Below are 19,172 nucleotides of genomic sequence, written 5' to 3'. Positions count from 1 at the left end.
CTATTCGCCTGATATAATTGAAAATTATTGATTAACAAAAGTGTCTGGCAACCTAATTAGGATATTATAATAAGTTTTATTAATTTACTTGTATTTGTATTGCCTGTATGCCTGTTATTTGTTTAACGGACAATTCATAATTTAGTAAGAAGAAGCCTCAAAGTTTGTGTTATTTTTAAATGATTAGTAAAAAGTGGCAATAGGAATATTCTGTTGAATGTGTTGCATGTTTATAAATCTGCAAGTTAACGAGTCGTTTGACTCAAAGGGGGAATATGACAATGAGAAGCCTGGTAAATTTACAGTCGTGTTCCGCCTACTCTTTGTAGAGACATTTGCAGAGCAGTGTAATTGCATATTGTTTTCCTCTCTTGGGGACTTTAAAAAAGAATCTGCATATAAATTCTTGCAATAACTATACAATGCTTGATATGTAGGATGATGTAGCTACATAAAGATATATAACATACAGAAAATGCAGCGTTACAAGAGAGAACAATGCACAAGAAATGGAAACTGTATATATACAAACTACACGTATACCAAAGGGACGTAACATATTAAACAACAGCAACGATTGTTTGCAACAAGAATGCTATAGAATACATTTATTTTACTTTGAATAACGTCATTTATGCAAAAAAGTTTTGATCCTTTGCGTCGTACAGACTCAAAATTTATAACAGATCAATTTAAAGGGTCCTACAAAAGCTGAAAAGCATAGCATAGTCAAAAATAGATCAACTTGGACACGAACCAACGTTAAGGGTAAGACGGAAGTGCACTTGCAATTAAATATAAAAAAAACGATTTTTGTGTGCGATTCATATATATATATATTTGTTACAACACGTTTCAACGTTTTATAATTTTAGGTTATTTCGCATAATACTAATACTTTTTTTTGAAAAAAGGCAAAACGAATGACAAGATTTTTTTTTCACAGAAGTTGAAAGACCGGACCGACATCAAATTGAACACCAATTTCGAATACATATGTCTAGTTCTTATGCAACGTTCATGTGTATAAATAGTGACATAACGACCATGTTTTTATAAATAAAGTATATTGCATAAGTAGAAAAAAGTGTTATGTATAACTATATCAGATCCGTACACTTTAATTTTTAAAACTTGCATTTCATTTCTATATCGCAATGCTGTGTTCATTGATTTGTCATGATGAAATCTTTCTTTACAAACATAACGAGTACAATAATCAAATTAATTTAAAATGCATGCTCATCAACAAAGTGGGGATATTATTCTGAAACAAGTCTTTCCACTTTTCATTATTTTTCTGGTTTTATTTGTTTGATTCTACAAGTAAAATTGTCTTGTAGTTTTATTATTTCAAAAGTCGCTGGTGAGGATGTTCAAAATATTAATTATTGATAACAGAGTATAAAAGTTTTATTTTGCAAGACAAATTGGTATATAATAATTTAATTGCTTTGGTAGATTGAAAATTATATTTTCACCATCTGAATTACATATTAAAACCAGACACGCACTGCGCTTGTCTTGCTCACAACGAGGTTATGGTGCTCACAACGAGGATTAAAGCAAAAAAGGGTATATCTTCGTTTCTATGAAGACTTTCAGGTAATAATTTACGCTGAAGACTTGTGGGCATCTATTTTAGGTTCGAATGCACAAAACTTCACCAGAATCGACATTTTCAATGTTAAATTTGGTCCGGAGAGAAGTTGTCTCCATTTTTCCAGCTACCCCGAGTGACTGCGTCGCACGGTATTTCCATCAAATTGTCCACCAACAGGCAATATCTTTACATGTGCATACTCGGAAAACACATCGCTAGCTAACTGCATTCCGATAAATTTACATAAAAGTCTGTAATCTTTAAAAATTATGAAAAACTCACCTTGTTTATCGTGTCACACGTCCTAGATGGGTGCTCACAACGAGGAACGGAAGTTGCTCACAACATTTTTACCGATGGACATTTTACACTCGTTGTGAGTTAAACGGGCGTAAATTAAGGTGTAATACATATAAGATCTCCTGGTCGTCCAATATACAACTTAAAGTTTCTGAAATTAGAAATTAAGACTATTTGATAGTTTTGTATTATAATAATGATTGTAAATATTTGTTTAATTGCTTTTTAATAGAAATTCTAAAATTGCTTTATATTTTAATAATAATAACCTATTGTTATTTAACACTTAGATACCCGCAGGAAAAAAGCTAGGTGTATTAATCATTAGATTAATGTTTGCAGTCTGTCTCTAATACTGGTTTTGAAGTTATAACAGATGTAAAATCATTAAAGTGAAAAGTTTACAATTAACATTACTGAAGAGTCGGACGCGTCGATCATTATGAAATCAGTAAACTAAGAGGTATTGACAATCACTTCTTCTGTTGAAATATGTAAAATAAACTTGGCTAATGCTATTACATCAGAATAACTATCTGATTATGTCACGTGAAGAAGTACTAATGAGGATGGTGTAGCTCATTATAGTGATATTATAAAATGTCTGCGGGAAGGTTGACTGCAATTCAATAGGTGTAATGAGTGTCAAATAGTAAGAAATGAACAAATTGAACAGAAAGTTTTAATTTACGCCTACCTGACATATGAAGTAAATATATAGTGCAAAGAGTTTCAATGCCAAATATAAGCACATTAATTGGAAGAAACATAGTGTCAAATGATATATGGAGATTGCTCAGCATCGGATGGTTTTCATTAATTTTCAGTCTCATCTCAAGGACAAAACTTGTAAAATATTGAAGATTTATCTTAAAGGCTGTACAAATGGGAGACTTATATTTTCTAATGTATATTAAAATAGTTTAGATATACTTAATATTGCGACAATATTTAATCAACAATACACTTATATATAGTCTATCATTCTTGAAACGTGCAGCTTGCATATCCACATTAATTTTCTAGTTATGATATTTACAAGTTTGAATTGATAAATCAGTTAAATAAAAAATGCTATCACAGAACATGAACAATTAACATAAATGATTGAATTAAGCAGTTTACTTAATTTATTTCATCATTTTTAATCAATAAAGGTATGTAAATTATCGTTAGTAGCCAAGAAAATATGTTACCTTGTAACTCATGAAAATATGGATAATTTCTATTAAAGGTTATATAAAGTGATGACATATTTTGGTCTAATACGGTAGTTGTTAAGGTATATAAACGGAAAATAAATGAAAAACACCCTCATCCTATCATTTCTTGTATTTAATCCTCGATTAATTTTACCTGTTCTGCGGTTTACATTTTTATACACCGAAAATCGTGAGCGCTCGACGATTTCCGCCTGTGACGTCACAGGAGGTACTCCGCCATATTTATCGGCATTGTTTACAACGTACATTCACACACTACCTTTCATTTTAACAGTTTTAAGACATATTATTAAGTAATGCCTGCCATTTGCTGTGCAGGAGGTTGCACTAACAGGCTAGGGAATGATATAAGTCTGCACAATTTCCCAAGGGACGAGAAAATCAGGGCAAAATGCGGTCTCCCTAATTACCGACAAGAACCGTCAGGAACCGACAAGAACCGACAGGAAGTAAAAATGGGAAAATACGAATTAATTTCACTTATTCATCATTTAATAATAACAATTCTTAATATTTTTTACATAAAAAATATAATAAATTCGTTGTGAACCATGTAAATTATAGGCAAATATCTATACCGACAAGAAGTCAGTCTCATTTTCTCAACCGTCAAGAACTCGGCCATCTTCCTTCATTGATATTACATTAAGAATTTGTGATATAATAAGTGTTAAATCATAATTTATTTTAATTAAGGAACTATGTTGTATTATAAATAATAATTATTATGTTAAATGTATTCTAATTCAATTAAAGAATATTCATCATTAATGAATGACCTTTTATGAGAATATTCGCGGATACCAACAAGAAAGTTTCTATTATTGCTATCAATGGCGTAGGGGTTTTTTAAAAATGTGTTTTCAAATAAATCTATTGTCAGTCTATAATTCAATAAATAATTTTTTTAAAACATTTCGTTGTTATTGATTACAAAATATCCTGCAATTAGGCAATATTTCTGTACCGACAAGAAATGTGTTCATGTCTACCGACAAGAAATGTGTTCATGTCTACCGACAAGAAATGTGTTCATGTCTACCGACAAGAAATGTTTTCATGCCTACAGTACCGACAAGAAATATTATCATGCTTCATGATCATAATTTCTTTAAAGAAACATTATGTATAGACAAGATATAACATATTTAATGAAAGTGATCAGACAAGATATAACATATTTAATGAAAGTGATCAGTTATAGTTGTTTAAAATATAGTATTTCATAACTGTATCAAAATATATTTCATATATAAAGTTTTACATACCTGCCATTTAAATTATCCAATTATAATCCATTTACAATTTTTACACAAATACATCCGTCGGTAAAGCATGCAATAAGAATATAAGAAATAAAATAATGGACGGAAACATAAATTCAATTCAATTATTTTATTAGCATATATACATATAACATATTCAGGGCAAAAAAAAAATTTTCAAGTACAAATTTCAAAATCGATTGCTCAAACAAAATTGATTGATATTACTCAATTAAAGCTTGTGCGCGTGTGTTTCTCACTCAGTTAGCTTTGAGCAATTTAATTTAATCAAAGCTGTGAAAACTTTAATTATATAAGCGTGTATTGCGCTTGTTCATAGCAAACGCTTGGGGTGAGAAGGTGCGAAAACAACTTCGAAATGAAAAGCTGTGAAAGAAAGAGATAATTCGTACATTGTATATAAAAAAGTAGCAACGAAAGAAAAAAATGCCCGTAAGTTTAATGCTTGTGTTGTGTTTGTGTACAGTACATAACTTATATGAACTTTCACATTTCTGCAACCTCTGGCGCGGCCCAAAAGCCCGTAAGTTCAAAGCAGTACTGTAAATTATGTAAATAATTTTAAATTTTAAAAAAAGTTAAAAATTTCAAATACAAGCGTATAATGCATAACATCACATCTTTGTAAGTCACGATGTCCGTCTTTTCTTCTCAATGGTGAGAATTAAGTCATCATCAATTTCTTCAAAAACTGAAAAAAGTACAAAAGAAAGATTATATACATGTTCTTTCTACACTACAGCTCGTTCTTAATTTCTTGTCGGTAAATCTTCATTACGCATGATCCCTGTTTTTTTTCTTGTCGGTAATCGATTTTTTAAAATATATTTTAAAACAAAATGGAATAAACACAAATATTTTTTTCTTATATGCATTAAAATATGAAAGTTTAAAGTTATTTAATTACAAAAAAGATTATAAACATGTTCTACATCGACACTAAAGCTCGTTCTCAATTTCTTGACGGTAAATCTTCATTACGCATGATCCCTGTTTTTTTCTTGTCGGTAATCGATTTTTTAAAATATATTTTAAAACTAAATGGAATAAACACAAATTATTTTTCTTATATGCATTAACATATGAAAGTTATTTAATTACAAAAAAGATTATATACATGTTCTACATCGACACTACAGCTCGTTATCAATTTCTTGTCGGTCAATCTTCATTACGCATGATCCCTGGTTTTTTCTTGTCGGTAATCGATTTGTTAAATATATTTTAAAACTAAATGGAATAAACACAAATTATTTTTCTTATGTCACAGGGTCAAATATTTCTTGTAGAAAGAAACAAACTCTGGGCGTAGGTTCGATGTTTTAATGATTCCAAATAAAAATGGTCACAGCGTCTGTAATTAAACTATTTCAATATAAATTGAAATAGGTAAAGTAAATGTATATCTATATAAATGTTAAGTTTTTACTATGTCTGACTCGTAAGAGATGACTGTAAAAAGTGAGCGGGAACAGGAAAAGCAAACAGTGCGCAGAAGTAAAGAATATTTAAAAAGAACAATGGATATCTCTCTCACATAGAATCATACATAACAAACACAACAATTGGATAAGTTACAGAAAGAAAGAGTGATCAGTGTTCACGATATTGCACGGGTGAGATCGACAATGTACATCATTGACGGAAATTGTCGATTTTCACCGATTCAATACCGGAAGTTAAACTTATACGATAAAACCTAAACGAAACCGAATAAAAACGCGCGTGCACAATGTTTCCGCTTAAATAAAACTATGGAAAGCCACGGCTGCCATTACCATATAATTTCAATCTGTGACACTTATATGCATTAACATATGAAAGTTTAAAGTCTTAAAAGTTATTTAATTACAAAAAAGATTATATACATGTTCTACATCTACACTACAGCTCGTTCTCAATTTCTTGTCGGTAAATCTTCATTACGCATGATCCCTGGTTTTTTCTTGTCGGTAATCGATTTGTTAAATATATTTTAAAACTAGAAGGATTAAACACAAATATATTTTCTTATAAACATTAAAATATGAAAGTTTAGTCTTAAAAGTTATTTAATTACAAAAAAAGATTATATGCATGTTCTTTCTACACTACAGCCCGTTCTCAATTTCTTGTCGGTAAATCTTCATTACGCATGATCTCTGGTTTTTTCTTGTCGGTTGCATATACATTCATGCAATATCATGAAAAACTGATTTATGACTACAAACAAGGTTGAAACATGTTCATAAGATATTCTGACCACAACTTTTGCAACTGATTATATTATTTATATCATATTGAAAAATTACAAATCTTTTTTGTCGGTGTCAACCGTAACAGTAACAGTACGTGTTGCACTCGACTTTTTCTTGTCGGTACGCATATATTTAATTTTCTATAAAAATACAAGAAAACCCTTATCAAATATGAAAAATATATATGCCCTGCATGTTTAACAATCATAAAAACACTTTTGTACGTGTTTATTTGTAATATATAGGCTCTTGTCGGTTCTTGTCGATTCCTGACGGTTCTTGTCGGTAATTAGGGAGACCCGGCAAAATGGGTTTTTGCACTGCGACATACTGGTACGCCATATTCCAGAGACAGTTCGTGGACTCCACGTTCAGGAAGAAATTCTCAGTTAGTTTGTAGCGCACACTTTGAGAAATCATGTTTCACACAACAAACTCGGACTATGATGAGTCTAGGGATCTCTTGTCGGCCACAGTTGGAGGATTCGGCTGTACCAACGATATTCGCATCATCATTGTCATTTGGTGGAACAGGTCAAACTGATAAAAGACGAGATGCCTATAGGAAAAGAGAGGTTCAGCGGGTATATAACGTTTGATATTTTTTTTTGTTGTATTTGATATCAGTATTGAGTAGGCAGGGCATCATTAAATTTTTTATCAGCTTGATTATTGATACTCATGTCCTTATAACAGTACGGCTAGACAATACAGTGTGTCCTGGCTAGCTGTTCGTGACTGAACTAGGTGGCGCGATGGCTCAGTTGGTTAGAACACTGGCTGTCTTTCCTGAGGTCCTGGGTTTGATCCTGGGTAACACTTTTGCGATTTTTCAGAGACAACTAGAGGTGTACTGGTAAGAAATCCAGGTAATCCTCGCATGTATCATATTCATAAGACATACCGCATGTATCAGTGTAACACACTGTGCACAGCCAGGAACTTGAAATTCTATCAAATAACCAATATTAATGATAATATCCAAATATACCCCCTATATTCTATTTATAAATATTTTTTATAGTATATAGGGGGTATATTTTGCATATTGTCGTTGGCCTATTATCGTTAATAGTGATAGAATTTCAAGTTCCTGTGCTCTGTGCAAGGATCAAGGGGTCCATTCAGTTAGAGGTAATGACTGGTTTGACATTAATGGAAGATAGATAGATAGATAGCTAGAATTTTTGATAATATTTCGGATAGATCACTTATTTTCGGCATGAGGAGAAATAAACCAATAAACCACCTAAATGACCATGAATTAGTTTTAGTTACTATTGTGTTCTTTTAAAGGAGGTAACAAACTTATCAAAGAAGGAAAAAATCTATAAGATAATAACCATGAGTCATCATTGCACATATATGATATACATGTATAATTAAAAATTGTGTTCCTAAATTTCATACAGTTCATGTACTGTTTAAAAGTAAATATTGTACCTCATTTGCAGATTTGCATACGCCCTTCTATATTAAATTTTAATATGATATCATCTGGTCCATAAACCACATACATACTGGGGGCGGTCAATAATTCTTATATAATGGACTGGATGACGTCATATTAAATATAGAAGGGCATATGCAAATGTGGTATAATATTTTATTTTGTTGTTAAATGATTCTTTTTACTGAATTTATTGTTTTGTTTCACATGAATTTATTACATGTTGATTAAAAGTCATGATTTGTCTTTAAATGGATTATACATTTTATGAATACAGTTTGTGAAAATCAAGAATTTTTTTTGCCTGTTTAATTTGATTAACAAAAATTGATTGGTCCCTAGAAGTCTTGTATTTATACAATAGGAAAATTTTAAGGGCGAATGCAACAGAAATCATGGTCGGCTAAACGCATTTTAAGATAAAGAAAGTACAACAGGCAAAATTTTAGCATCATTATGCGAAGAGAGGAAATAAAACATTATTAAAGGCTTAATTAATCAAAATTGTGAAATTTCATCAGAATTGTGAATGGGTCCCTTATTGGGTACCACTTGTACAGGGAAAAAAATTGCTGAATGTACATGCATGTAGTATACATTATTTGTGATAAATTAAAAACTGAAAGTGGCATTTTTTTATTAGGTAAAGTATCAAAAAGGCACAGTTTTGCTTATTCTTTTAAATTATCAGATATTAATCTAATGCTTGTAGGACTAAGGTGGATATATCCAATCCATGTATTTTACGTAGAAACACAATTTCATAATGTTTAGACTTTTATGCTTAATTCATTCCATATTATCTCACCATTTCAAATTTTGATAAATATACAAAATACTGAAGTGACACAAAAACAAATTGCCAAGTAACGGCATTTTTCTAAAATTGACATAGAGGGGAAGTATTTCCCCGAGAGTAACTTCTTTTTCAACAGACCATGTTTGTTTCTAGGTATTTTTAAATCCTTAAAACATAAAAATCGTGGTAGTTGTACATAGCAATGCTTCTCAATCATGCTTCACGCAAGTTTAGCTCCAGGAACACCATTTCATTGAGAGAAATGTGAATAGAAGTATTCATAACCGTTATCTTGTATTAATTTATCTACATGTAGATAACTTCAGATTCTTTGTCTGAAATTTATTGATGTCACTATTTTTAGAACAGATCTCTTATCAGTGATGAAATGATGCTTGTCTCATTTAACAGTTTTATATATAAATCCGATTTCATTAAAAAAAATCAGAATTTTCACAAAGGATAAACACTTGGCTGTACTGGCAAAAGAAGAAATGAAAAATCTGGAATATCCTTATAATGATTGTACTTTCTTGTTTATTTATTAGATTGTGCAGGAGTATGAAGAGACTAGAAAGGTAGAAGAAAATATATCTTCAACCATTCAACCGGAAATATCTTCAGATAGCAGTGGTGTAGCCAATAGTCAAGGACTGAAAGGAGTAACGGCCGTGAATGTGGAGGTTTCTACAACCCAATCAAGTCAACCTGAAGTTGTCAGTCAATCTGAGGTACAGAAATCATTTATAACTATCTCTGCTAATAAATAGAAATTCAGCCTGTGGTGTTTCAGGGCACTTGTCTCTTTGTCTCCCAGCAGTGGTGGACTGGTGGTTACTTCTATATTGGCAATAATGTAATGAGTTTTGTATAGTTTTTGTTTATTTTGAAAGCCTAGGATATTATGTTAATTATAGGAGTGTTTGTTGAGTTTACTGCTCCTTGACATTCATTTGAATATGAATACAAAGAGTGATTGAAGTGACCTAGTGATCAATAAGTGGTAATTGTATAATAGACTCTTATAATGCTAAATATATACAAAATCATTTATGTGTGTTTTAACCTTCATATATTTCATGTAGTATTATCCTTCATATATTTTATGTAATATTTGTAAATTTTATTATTACAGCACATATCAAATGATTCACAAGGCAGCTCATCACTTGTAAATGAAGAAAATACATCTGTGAGTTCAGTCTGTTCCTGCAGAAACAATGTCTTGGATGTCCCACCCAAGGACCTTATGGTAATTACAATATTTTAACTGTTAAAATCAATTGCTTTTCATTATTTTCAAAGGATGTTAATCAGTGGTTCTTAAATTCACCAGATTATAATTTATATGTATAAGTAGGGAGCATGTCTACTTGAGAATTGAGAGGTTCCAGGTTGGATTCTAGGTCTTGTATTCAGTCTGTTACCTTAGAAACTTCATTATTTTATTCGCAAATAACGCTTATGATGCGAAATATTACTTTTAAGCTCACCTGAGCTAGCTCAGGGTGAGCTTTTAGTATCGTTGAATGTCTGTCGTCCGTCCACACTTATTCGTTAACACTCTAGTGGTCACATTTTTGCCCCAATCATCATGCAACTTTGTCAGGATGCTTTTGATGATTTCTAGGTCAAGTTCAAATATGGGCCATCTGGGGTCAAAAACTAGGTCACACTGCTCAAATATAAATAATAATTGTTAACACTCTAGTGGTCACATTTTTGACTCACCTGTCATGAAACTTGGTCATGCTTGTCTAGGTATGTTTGGATGAGTTCGATGGGTCAAGTGAGCAATCGAGGGCCATCTTGGCCCTCTTGTTTGTTCAAGTTTTTCCGCTGTTTCTTATAGTGATATGGGCTGATGAGCTGGTATAATCAATATCAAACTTAGTCTTATTTATGCCGTGACATTCTGTAGAATATATGAAATGTTATCTCTGCAGAATGCAGCTCACTATAATTTTGTATTCTGAAAACCATCACATTATTCACTATTAAAATTTGCTAATTCTCCATCAAATGTTGAATGTTTTTTTTTCATAGGTAAAGCCCAAGATGAAGTCGAGGTCGGTGCAGGTATGTGTGCCAGAACAGAAACCCAAGACAACTACAAGAGGTCTGTATTTTAATGAGTCACAGGTAGAAATTAAAGTGGTTCTGTTTTCAAGCCAAAGCTATTCTTAAAGTTATTTGGTCACATATATACAGCCCAAAGCACTTTGTTGCACTTTTCCAAAGTGAATTGAATTGTTACAGGTACTTCAGGACATACTTTATGCATCTTTGAAAACATCTGAGACTAAGGCACTAGACTTCAGTATCAGACTATCAGTATCTTCTTTTGAATTTGCCATGTTTTGTATTCAAACTCAAATGATTGGGAAGTACAATTGGTACAAAGTGGTTCTACTCGCTACAGTGAAACAGAATGATATATAATATAAAGAAATAAGGATAATAGTTAACTGTATATTCAATTGTATTGCATACATTTCATTATACTGAATGTGTTTATCTTCACAACTGGAGTGAAAAAGCTTTAGAGTATTTTATTGTATGTGGTACAATAGTAAAAGAAATTATGCAAGAATTCATTCATTCATTTTCAATTTTTGATAGTTTAAAGATAGATAATAATATTTTGTCACATTTCAAACAAGAATAAGGTACTATTAATCTTTAGAAAATTTGTGTTGTGGGTATTCATTCTTTTTATGGATAAAAAAATAATTTTTTCAGGTACACAGTACAAACTCACAGACCTCAGAGAATCCTATAGTGTCACAAAGGAGACACAGGTTGATCCTCTTGATTTTCAACCAATGCCAGCTACCCCCACCATGCAGAAGACCTCCACCCCAGTATCAACACCAATCAGTAAGTGTACATCCCCAAACACAACATTCAGTTCCGCCACCGAAAAACATGACTCTACTTGGGAACCAACATCAGATATGGATGACAGTGAAGATGATACTATCATTGATGAAGATTGGGACAGGTGAGGATTTATTTAAAGTTTGAAAACTGTAACTTGCATTCTAAGCTTGAAATTTAGATTGATTAGTGGTGACAAAGACTGTGCATGTTACTTTGTTAAGCTTTTTAGCTTGTGTCTTTTATGATATTTACCTTGAAGGTAAAATTATTAAATTTTCACTGACTTGCTATAATTGACTGTAACTTGGTAATTAATGAATTTATTATCTCCATACTTGGAAAGAAGCAACAATTCAGACAACACATAGTTATGCCCATTCTTAAGTTAAAATTTAGTTAATATTTATCAGCCCTTTAACTGGCAAAGCTCTCATTCAAAAGTCAGTACTCAAAATTTGAGCATCTTTGACAGCTTTTTTTTAGCTTGCCTGTTACAAAGTGACATGTTGAGCTTTTGTGATCTCTTTTCGTCCGGCGACAGTCCATTAACTTTTAGCTAGATCTTAGATATTTGACATGAAGCATCTTCTAGTGAGTGTATATCAAATGTGTTCAAATAAAATCCCCAGGGTCAAATTGGCTCCACCCTGGGGGTCATTGATTTTAATTATATGTCTATAGTAAAAACTTAAAAATCTTTTAAATAACCAATAGAGCTAGAGCTTAGAAATTAAGTATGAAACATCTGCTAGTGAGTGTCTACCAAATTTTTTCAAATAAAAGCCCAAGGGATAAATTGGCCCTGTCCCGGGGGTCTGATTTTCCTTACATATCTTTCTTGTAAAAACTAAGAAAATCTTCTTTAAATAACCTCAAATAGCAAAGGTCTAGATATTAAGCATGAAACAATTAAATGGGTGTCTACAAAGTTTGTTCAAATAAAAGCCTTCAGGTCAAAATTTAGCCCCATCCTAGGGGTTCATTGATTTTACTTATATATACATGTATATAGTTAAAACTTAAAACTCTTCTTGTGAAAATCCAAAAGAGCTAAATCTTAGATATTTTGCATAAAACATCTTCTATTGGATGTCTACCAAGTTTCTTCAAATGAAAATGATTACCCAATCGAACTCAACCATTTACATGAATATAGATTTATTAGATTAACACAGTGAACCGTTAATACGGGGGATAATAATTCCTAATATTTAAAATGATGACGTATTAGACGACCTAATGACGTACTTTCAATCCACCTATGTAAGCTGGAAAACATTTAGGCCTATGTCCTAGTTAAACTTCTGTTGGCTCAAACTACCAATCTCTCGGACAAATTTGCTCAGACCCTCCGAGTTTGAGCGAAAGAAGTTTGACTGTATATAACATCTTTCACGTACGTAGGGGGACATCTGTGTCCTATTCAAATTTTAATTTCTTCTGTTTCACTGATAACACAGTTGGTATTTTAGTTATAATGTGAAAATAAACATTAAATTGTCTCTTTTATTTTTTAGATCTGACACACTGAAGACCCCAAAGTACATGGTTTTCGAACAATGCCTTATGTCTCTATTCACAATTTGTACAGTTTGTTTCTCAAACATTTCGGCTCACATCAAACAGAGACTGGGAAGTTTTATAAGTGTCCTTCAAGAATCTTCATGTGGGCATATCAGAGAATGGCATTCCCAGCCAATGATCGGGAAACGACCAGCAGGGAACATTTTAATATCAAGTGCAGTGTTGTTTTTGCTGTGAATATAGAGAAAGTTCTGCGAATGTTTAAATTTATACATTTTTCTAGTGTTAGTGCTACAACTTTCTATAAATATCAAAGAGGATATATGTGGCCAGCTATTGAAAAAATTTGGAATTTAACAAGAAATGCAATGCTGGAAGGAATAAGATCAAGACCTGGGAAAGTTATACTTGCTGGTGATGGTAGGTCTGACAGCCCTGGACATTGTGCCAAATATGGTTCTTACTCTCTTCTTGACATCCGCTCTGGAAGGGTTATTGATATACAATTAGTGCAAAGTAACCAAGTCAAGAGTAGCAGCCATATGGAACTTGAAGGCCTGAAGCTTGCTACATGTAGTCTAAAACAGGAAGACATTGTTATTGATGAAATAGTAACAGATCGCCACGTCCAGATTCAAAAGTGGATTCGAGAGAATTTGGTAAATGTGAGACATACTTATGATGTGTGGCATGTAGCCAAAAGTATTAAGAAAAAGCTAACTGCACTATCAAAACAGAAAGATTGTGAAATCATTGGAAAATGGATAAAAAGTATTAGTAACCATGTCTACTGGGCTGCTGCCTCAACTCCAGATGGAGACAGAGAAACCATCTTAGCCAAATGGTTATCTCTGTCAAATCACATACAGAACATTCACCATGGTCATGGTCCTAGGTTTCCATCCTGTCTGCATGGTGACTTGGAGTCAAGACAATGGCTTAAACCAGGTTCGTATATATTCGATGGCACACTGCTTTAAAGAACACATTTAATGGTGGCTGTTGGCTGACAGCATCAATACAAACTTAAAAATATAATTATAAACTAAATTCTTTTAACTTAAGAATATGAATTGATAAATGATTAAGAACATCTGAACACTTTTGTTCCATACAGAAACATAAAATCATTACATTTAAACAAATTATATCAAGTCTATATACATGTACAATATAACATAAAATATCATGTACACTAAAGGATGGTGTAATCTACATTGAATCAGTCGTCATTGATAATAAAATGTATTTACCAAATTCATTTGTGATTTACATAACATATTTGAAAGGTTATCAGTAACATTTTTTGTATTTTAGGAACCAAGGCATGTGCCAAAGTTGAAGACCTAATAACAAACACACGATTGTGTAACGACATTCGCAAACTTTCAACTGACCCACAGACATCTGACCTCGAGGCATATCATAGTGTTGTAAACCATTTCGCCCCCAAACTGCATTCCTACACATTTCATGGTCAATTATGCAGGTCAGTATATAATTTCAATAACAAAGGAAATATCTGCCTATAGATATACATTGTACTATGTTCATCCTTGAGTAAAATATTTAATCATGGAAATTTATTTAAATCTTTAAAATTCTTACTGAATATCTCTTAATTTGAATAAAAGAGTGAATTTAACTATGTATAGGAGCTTTGTTCCCTAATAGCCTTTTAGCAAAGTTTTTACTTCCTTAAAATAAAAAATGACATTGTATATTCATACTGTGACCACCTAAAATGTGTAGAATTGTATGCATAGCAGGTCTACTTTGTGTGCAGTCAGAACATTTTATTTTATATTAATAAAGTATAGTATATCTCTAATCATGTTGGTGATGTAGCCAACACCAGCCAACAATCAATTCCACATTTAATATGACATACCAAAAATGAATTAGATGTATTTAAGTGACTGGTTCATTTACATTTTCTGTATTAAATACTTATGAAAGGGAAACCTTTTTTTTTCAGTCTTAAGTTTTTAAGCATGGAGCTTTTAAGTTCTTTTCATCCTTACACAGTGTATTTCTAATTCTAATGAATTGATTTAAATGAGAACATTTGTAGTTTAAAGAAAATGTATTGAAGTGTTAATGGTACATTAAAATATAGAGTAAATAATTATTAAGATTTTCATGGTTCAATTTCTAATTTCAGACAACATCTTGCTGCTCTGCATTTCAACGAAAACAGCAAAAGAAAGTCTGCTGTAAATAAAGATGGTAATGTTGCCATTCAAATTGCATTCCCAAAATACAAGACAGGGGATGAATTCTCTATAAAAATAAAAAGGGAAAAAATGACATATGAATATGTGGAATCCTTACTCAGGGAAGTGTTGGACATAGCAGACAGAGACTCTGGCCCTTCGGTCCTTTCCACACCTGCCCCACCTTTCTTGAGCAGCGGAAAAAGAAGACCATGCCAAGATGAAATTTCCAGGACGCTAAGTCGTTACACGAAATTCAGATTTGGAGAGAGACGTTGTTTGGAATATTGAAATTTTGGTTATTTGCATAAATAGGTTCTTTGTGGTACAAATTAATTCCCATTTTACAGGAATGATAAGAATTAAGACCTAGTTTTGTATATCTTTGGCATTTATCAGTCCAATAATTTTTGAATAATAAATAGAGTTAAGGACCTTTAATGAATTTATCTTTTTAAAAATCTGTCCAGACTTCTATTGTTATACTGCTAATGCAGTTTTAGTGAAACTTTACATGATTGATCTATCTTTAGTACTGCACATAATACACACGTTTTCTGGTTGAATGACTTTTGCCTAGTTATAGTCCTAGAATTTAAAATGCATTTAGGCATTTTAAGGATTTATTTTTTGCCTGCTACAAAATAGCTGTGACATCACCCCTCAATGCTTCTGCTTAATTAAGCTAACATCAGGCAACATGTGACGGTGAAAACTGATTGCTTTTGTTGAAGTGTTCAATTAATTTATGAGAAGGCATGGCTTCCGTTAATTGAAGTTTTAGAGTCAACTCCTTTATTATGGCTTGTGACATCCAAGATGTAATGATATTCTTTCCTTAACTATATAATATGACTTCCAATGTTAAGAGATTTAGCAGTCTCTGACTCCCAAATTTTTAAAGTTAATGGAAGCCCTGGATAATGTACATTTTTGTTGCATGATTTAAGCTCTTATTCATGTTAAGTAAGATCTAATTGAAAGTACTGGAAAAAAGTATTTTTGTACCCAAACCATTCTCTGGAGTGAACAACTTTTAAAGTGTTGCAACAGTATATAAGAAAGTACTTTTTACACTATGTGACTGTTGTATAAAATTTATAGATATTGTTACTTGTGTATTTGTGTATATAGAAAAGTAATATTACTGTTAATGATAGATTATCATCTAGCTTTCCCTTAAAATGTGGTTGCTTAATAACCGAACAACAGGCTTAAAAGTAATGCCAATTTTAAAAAAAAAAATCTACATTAAAGGGATTCCACTGAGGTTTTTGGACATACTTGGACTGAAAATATTTTTTCAGATTAATGTATCATTTGATGTAAGTTTAGACCACTAATCTTTGTGCAAAATTTCAGATCATCCGCACACTTCGTTTTACCAGAATTAATTATTCAATTGGTAAAATAATGTCCCAAAATGAAAATAGGGCTAAGGAAAGCATAAAAATAAGATTTTCAATTTATTTCAAAATATATTTCTAAACTGTCTTTGCATATGATCCTCTTTAAAGTGCCCAAACTGATTTATGTAAGACTTTAAAATGTTATCTCTTTAGACTTTAAACCTCAGTGGAGTCCCTTTAAAATAACCTAAATTTGAAATAAAATCTAAGAATGTGATTTTCATTTGGAGGAGAATGCTACCATAAGGGAGACATTTAAACATTTAGGGAGGAGATCATAATCTATCAATTATTTTATACAGCCTTTGATATTTATGCTATTTATAGAGAAAAAAAAAATTTTTTTGTTTATTAAAAATAGAAGAGAACCAATAAATGTTGAATTTCATACTGATTACCTTTATATATCTTAGAAATTTGAAAGTCCAAACATTAATTGGATACATGCTAAAGGATAAAATGTGGTAAGAAAATGATGTTTATGCTGCAGTTGTGACAACAACAAGGAATAAGAAACAACTTCTACAAAATAACCTTTTATATAATAAAAAAGACACACACAACTTTTCAGTCTATGTCAAATGACTATATAATCATGTCCCTATCCAGCAAAGTGGAACCCTTCATAATCCTCCGATGGGTATGTAGTTCTTATTTTTATCACGGCACATGATGGTAAGACCACTCGAACTTCCTTCCCAAGGTAGCCCCAACACCATCTGGCCAGCTGCCGATACGCAGTATATCTGTGTCTCCTGAAATGTGAACAGACAAAATTTCATGTTATGAGAACTTTACATGAAATGAATAAATTGAGCTGAGCAGTCCTTTTATTTTTACTTCTCATGTTTAAAAAAAATTAGAATCATCTGTCATTGAAAAACTAATTAAAAGGGTTATTTTCATTATTTTTTATCACTGACCAAGTTGAATGATTTCACAATAGATAACACACAGTAAAAATTGTACAAACCTATTAATGTCTTCCTCGTCCCTTTCCCCATACTGCTGACGATACTGGAGATAGGCTGTCTCCAGTACATACCTATCAAGGCAGACTGTACTGAACCCCGGATGAGCAGTAATACAACTCAGGCCCTGTCCAGTTTCTGTCTTGTGCTCGTCCATCTTGTCAGATACTCTGGTGACTCTACAACAACACCGGCACTCTACTGCTGTTGCCATCATTTGACAGTTGTGACATGTACACCTGGAAAATAAAAATCATTGCTTCAGTCAAAATTAATTACTAAAAATAATGTGAATTCGATGACAGTGTCTTTCTAATACTAATGGTCATTGCTGAAAAAAAATATATCAGCTATTGCTCCGACCTGTCCGAAATTATCCCATCCGAAATACCATCGACTCTTTACCGCTGAAAATGTATTTAACAAAGAAATATCAAGTAAACTATAATTTATGCAGGTGCATAGTACATTAAACAATCGCTAAACTATAAATGCCTGACATGTTAAAACCATATTAAAATGTTTACCATTCGCCAACATCCTGTAGCTGTGTCGATTCCACATCGTCATTTTCTTCCCCGGAGTTCGACTCGTTAGAACTGACAAGTGCTGTCCTAAGCGGTTCAAATTGGTAAGGGTTAATACCTTCCCCATAGTTCTCTCCTTCTGGTGAGCTATGATCGTCCAAGCTAGTATTGTTTGATGAAAACTCGTCAAAACTTTCGCTGCTTGAACTATACGCCATTGTAACTGATAGTGTGAAAATAAACATGTACCTCCTGTGACGTCACAGCCGTAGAGGCGATTCGTTGCATTCCGTAACTTTCCGTATTTTAAATCGGCATTTTCCGTACAGGTGCGCTCAGTGCTTTATGGATTGCTTGATTACGACTTACAGGAGTGACTCCGGTTCATAAAAACGTTCAGAAAAATTTCTTAAAGAAATACTCTTTCATAAAATGTCTACTTTTATGTAGGGTTTTTATATCCTTTAACATATGATTCAGGAAACAATATCTTAAATTGAATTATCATGTAAATCCACCACAAAGAAAATTCGTAAGTACAACTTTCTGTGGGTCATCTTATTACAATTGATAATGATAGAAGAGATGTAAAAACTAGACTAACGTTAACACGACATATATAACTTCATGTGTTAAAGATTGTCAAGAACAACCCGATTGTCTGAAAATTTTCAGCCGTTAATATTATTAAGCAAATAGAAATGACATGCAACTTTAGATAAACAGAAAACACGTTCTGAGTTA

At 32.2% G+C, this 19,172-nt stretch overlaps 2 protein-coding genes across 3 annotated transcripts; one reads left to right on the top strand and one right to left on the bottom strand.

Moving 5' to 3' along the window:
• Nucleotides 1-6,956: 6,956 nt before the first annotated feature.
• LOC132738685 (uncharacterized) lies at nucleotides 6,957-17,335 on the top strand. Of its 2 annotated transcripts, XM_060726271.1 has the most exons (6): nucleotides 6,957-7,233; nucleotides 9,447-9,629; nucleotides 10,034-10,150; nucleotides 10,945-11,017; nucleotides 11,641-11,902; nucleotides 13,299-13,675. In XM_060726271.1, the coding sequence occupies exons 1-6, from the start codon at nucleotides 7,093-7,095 to the stop codon at nucleotides 13,540-13,542; spliced, it is 1,020 nt and encodes a 339-aa protein (XP_060582254.1). In that variant the 5' UTR covers nucleotides 6,957-7,092; the 3' UTR covers nucleotides 13,543-13,675. The 2 variants fall into 2 exon arrangements, with proteins under 2 accessions (XP_060582254.1, XP_060582253.1); XM_060726270.1 differs by lacking the exons at nucleotides 6,957-7,233; nucleotides 9,447-9,629; nucleotides 10,034-10,150; nucleotides 10,945-11,017 and adding exons at nucleotides 14,623-14,794; nucleotides 15,470-17,335 and having other exon boundaries at nucleotides 11,764-11,902; nucleotides 13,299-14,253.
• Nucleotides 17,336-17,450: 115 nt separating this feature from the next.
• LOC132738686 (P2X purinoceptor 7-like) lies at nucleotides 17,451-18,823 on the bottom strand. The gene is made up of 3 exons (XM_060726272.1): nucleotides 18,429-18,823; nucleotides 17,904-18,140; nucleotides 17,451-17,685 (listed from the first exon to the last, which is right to left on the bottom strand). The coding sequence occupies exons 1-3, from the start codon at nucleotides 18,671-18,673 to the stop codon at nucleotides 17,532-17,534; spliced, it is 636 nt and encodes a 211-aa protein (XP_060582255.1). The 5' UTR covers nucleotides 18,674-18,823; the 3' UTR covers nucleotides 17,451-17,531.
• Nucleotides 18,824-19,172: the final 349 nt, after the last annotated feature.

Source organism: Ruditapes philippinarum, unplaced genomic scaffold (assembly GCF_026571515.1).
Source record: "Ruditapes philippinarum isolate M1 unplaced genomic scaffold, ASM2657151v2 ctg2704_1_1_1_1, whole genome shotgun sequence".
NCBI classification, from domain to species: Eukaryota; Metazoa; Mollusca; class Bivalvia; order Venerida; family Veneridae; genus Ruditapes; species Ruditapes philippinarum.
This window is presented reverse-complemented; position numbering and strand designations above follow the sequence as displayed.

Bases quoted from the DNA above. Each gene is read 5' to 3' on its own strand.
- LOC132738686 (XM_060726272.1), bottom strand. From the start codon at position 18,673: ATGTTTATTTTCACACTATCAGTTACAATGGCGTATAGTTCAAGCAGC. The intron at 18,141-18,428 runs GTAAACATTTTA...TTTATTTTCCAG, and splicing joins CTACAGGATGTTGGCGAATG to GTGTACATGTCACAACTGTC. The intron at 17,686-17,903 runs GTTTGTACAATT...TTCACATTTCAG, and splicing joins GACGAGGAAGACATTAATAG to GAGACACAGATATACTGCGT.
- LOC132738685 (XM_060726270.1), top strand. From the start codon at position 13,341: ATGCCTTATGTCTCTATTCACAATTTGTACAGTTTGTTTCTCAAACAT. The intron at 14,254-14,622 runs GTTCGTATATAT...TTTGTATTTTAG, and splicing joins AAGACAATGGCTTAAACCAG to GAACCAAGGCATGTGCCAAA. The intron at 14,795-15,469 runs GTCAGTATATAA...TTCTAATTTCAG, and splicing joins TTTCATGGTCAATTATGCAG to ACAACATCTTGCTGCTCTGC.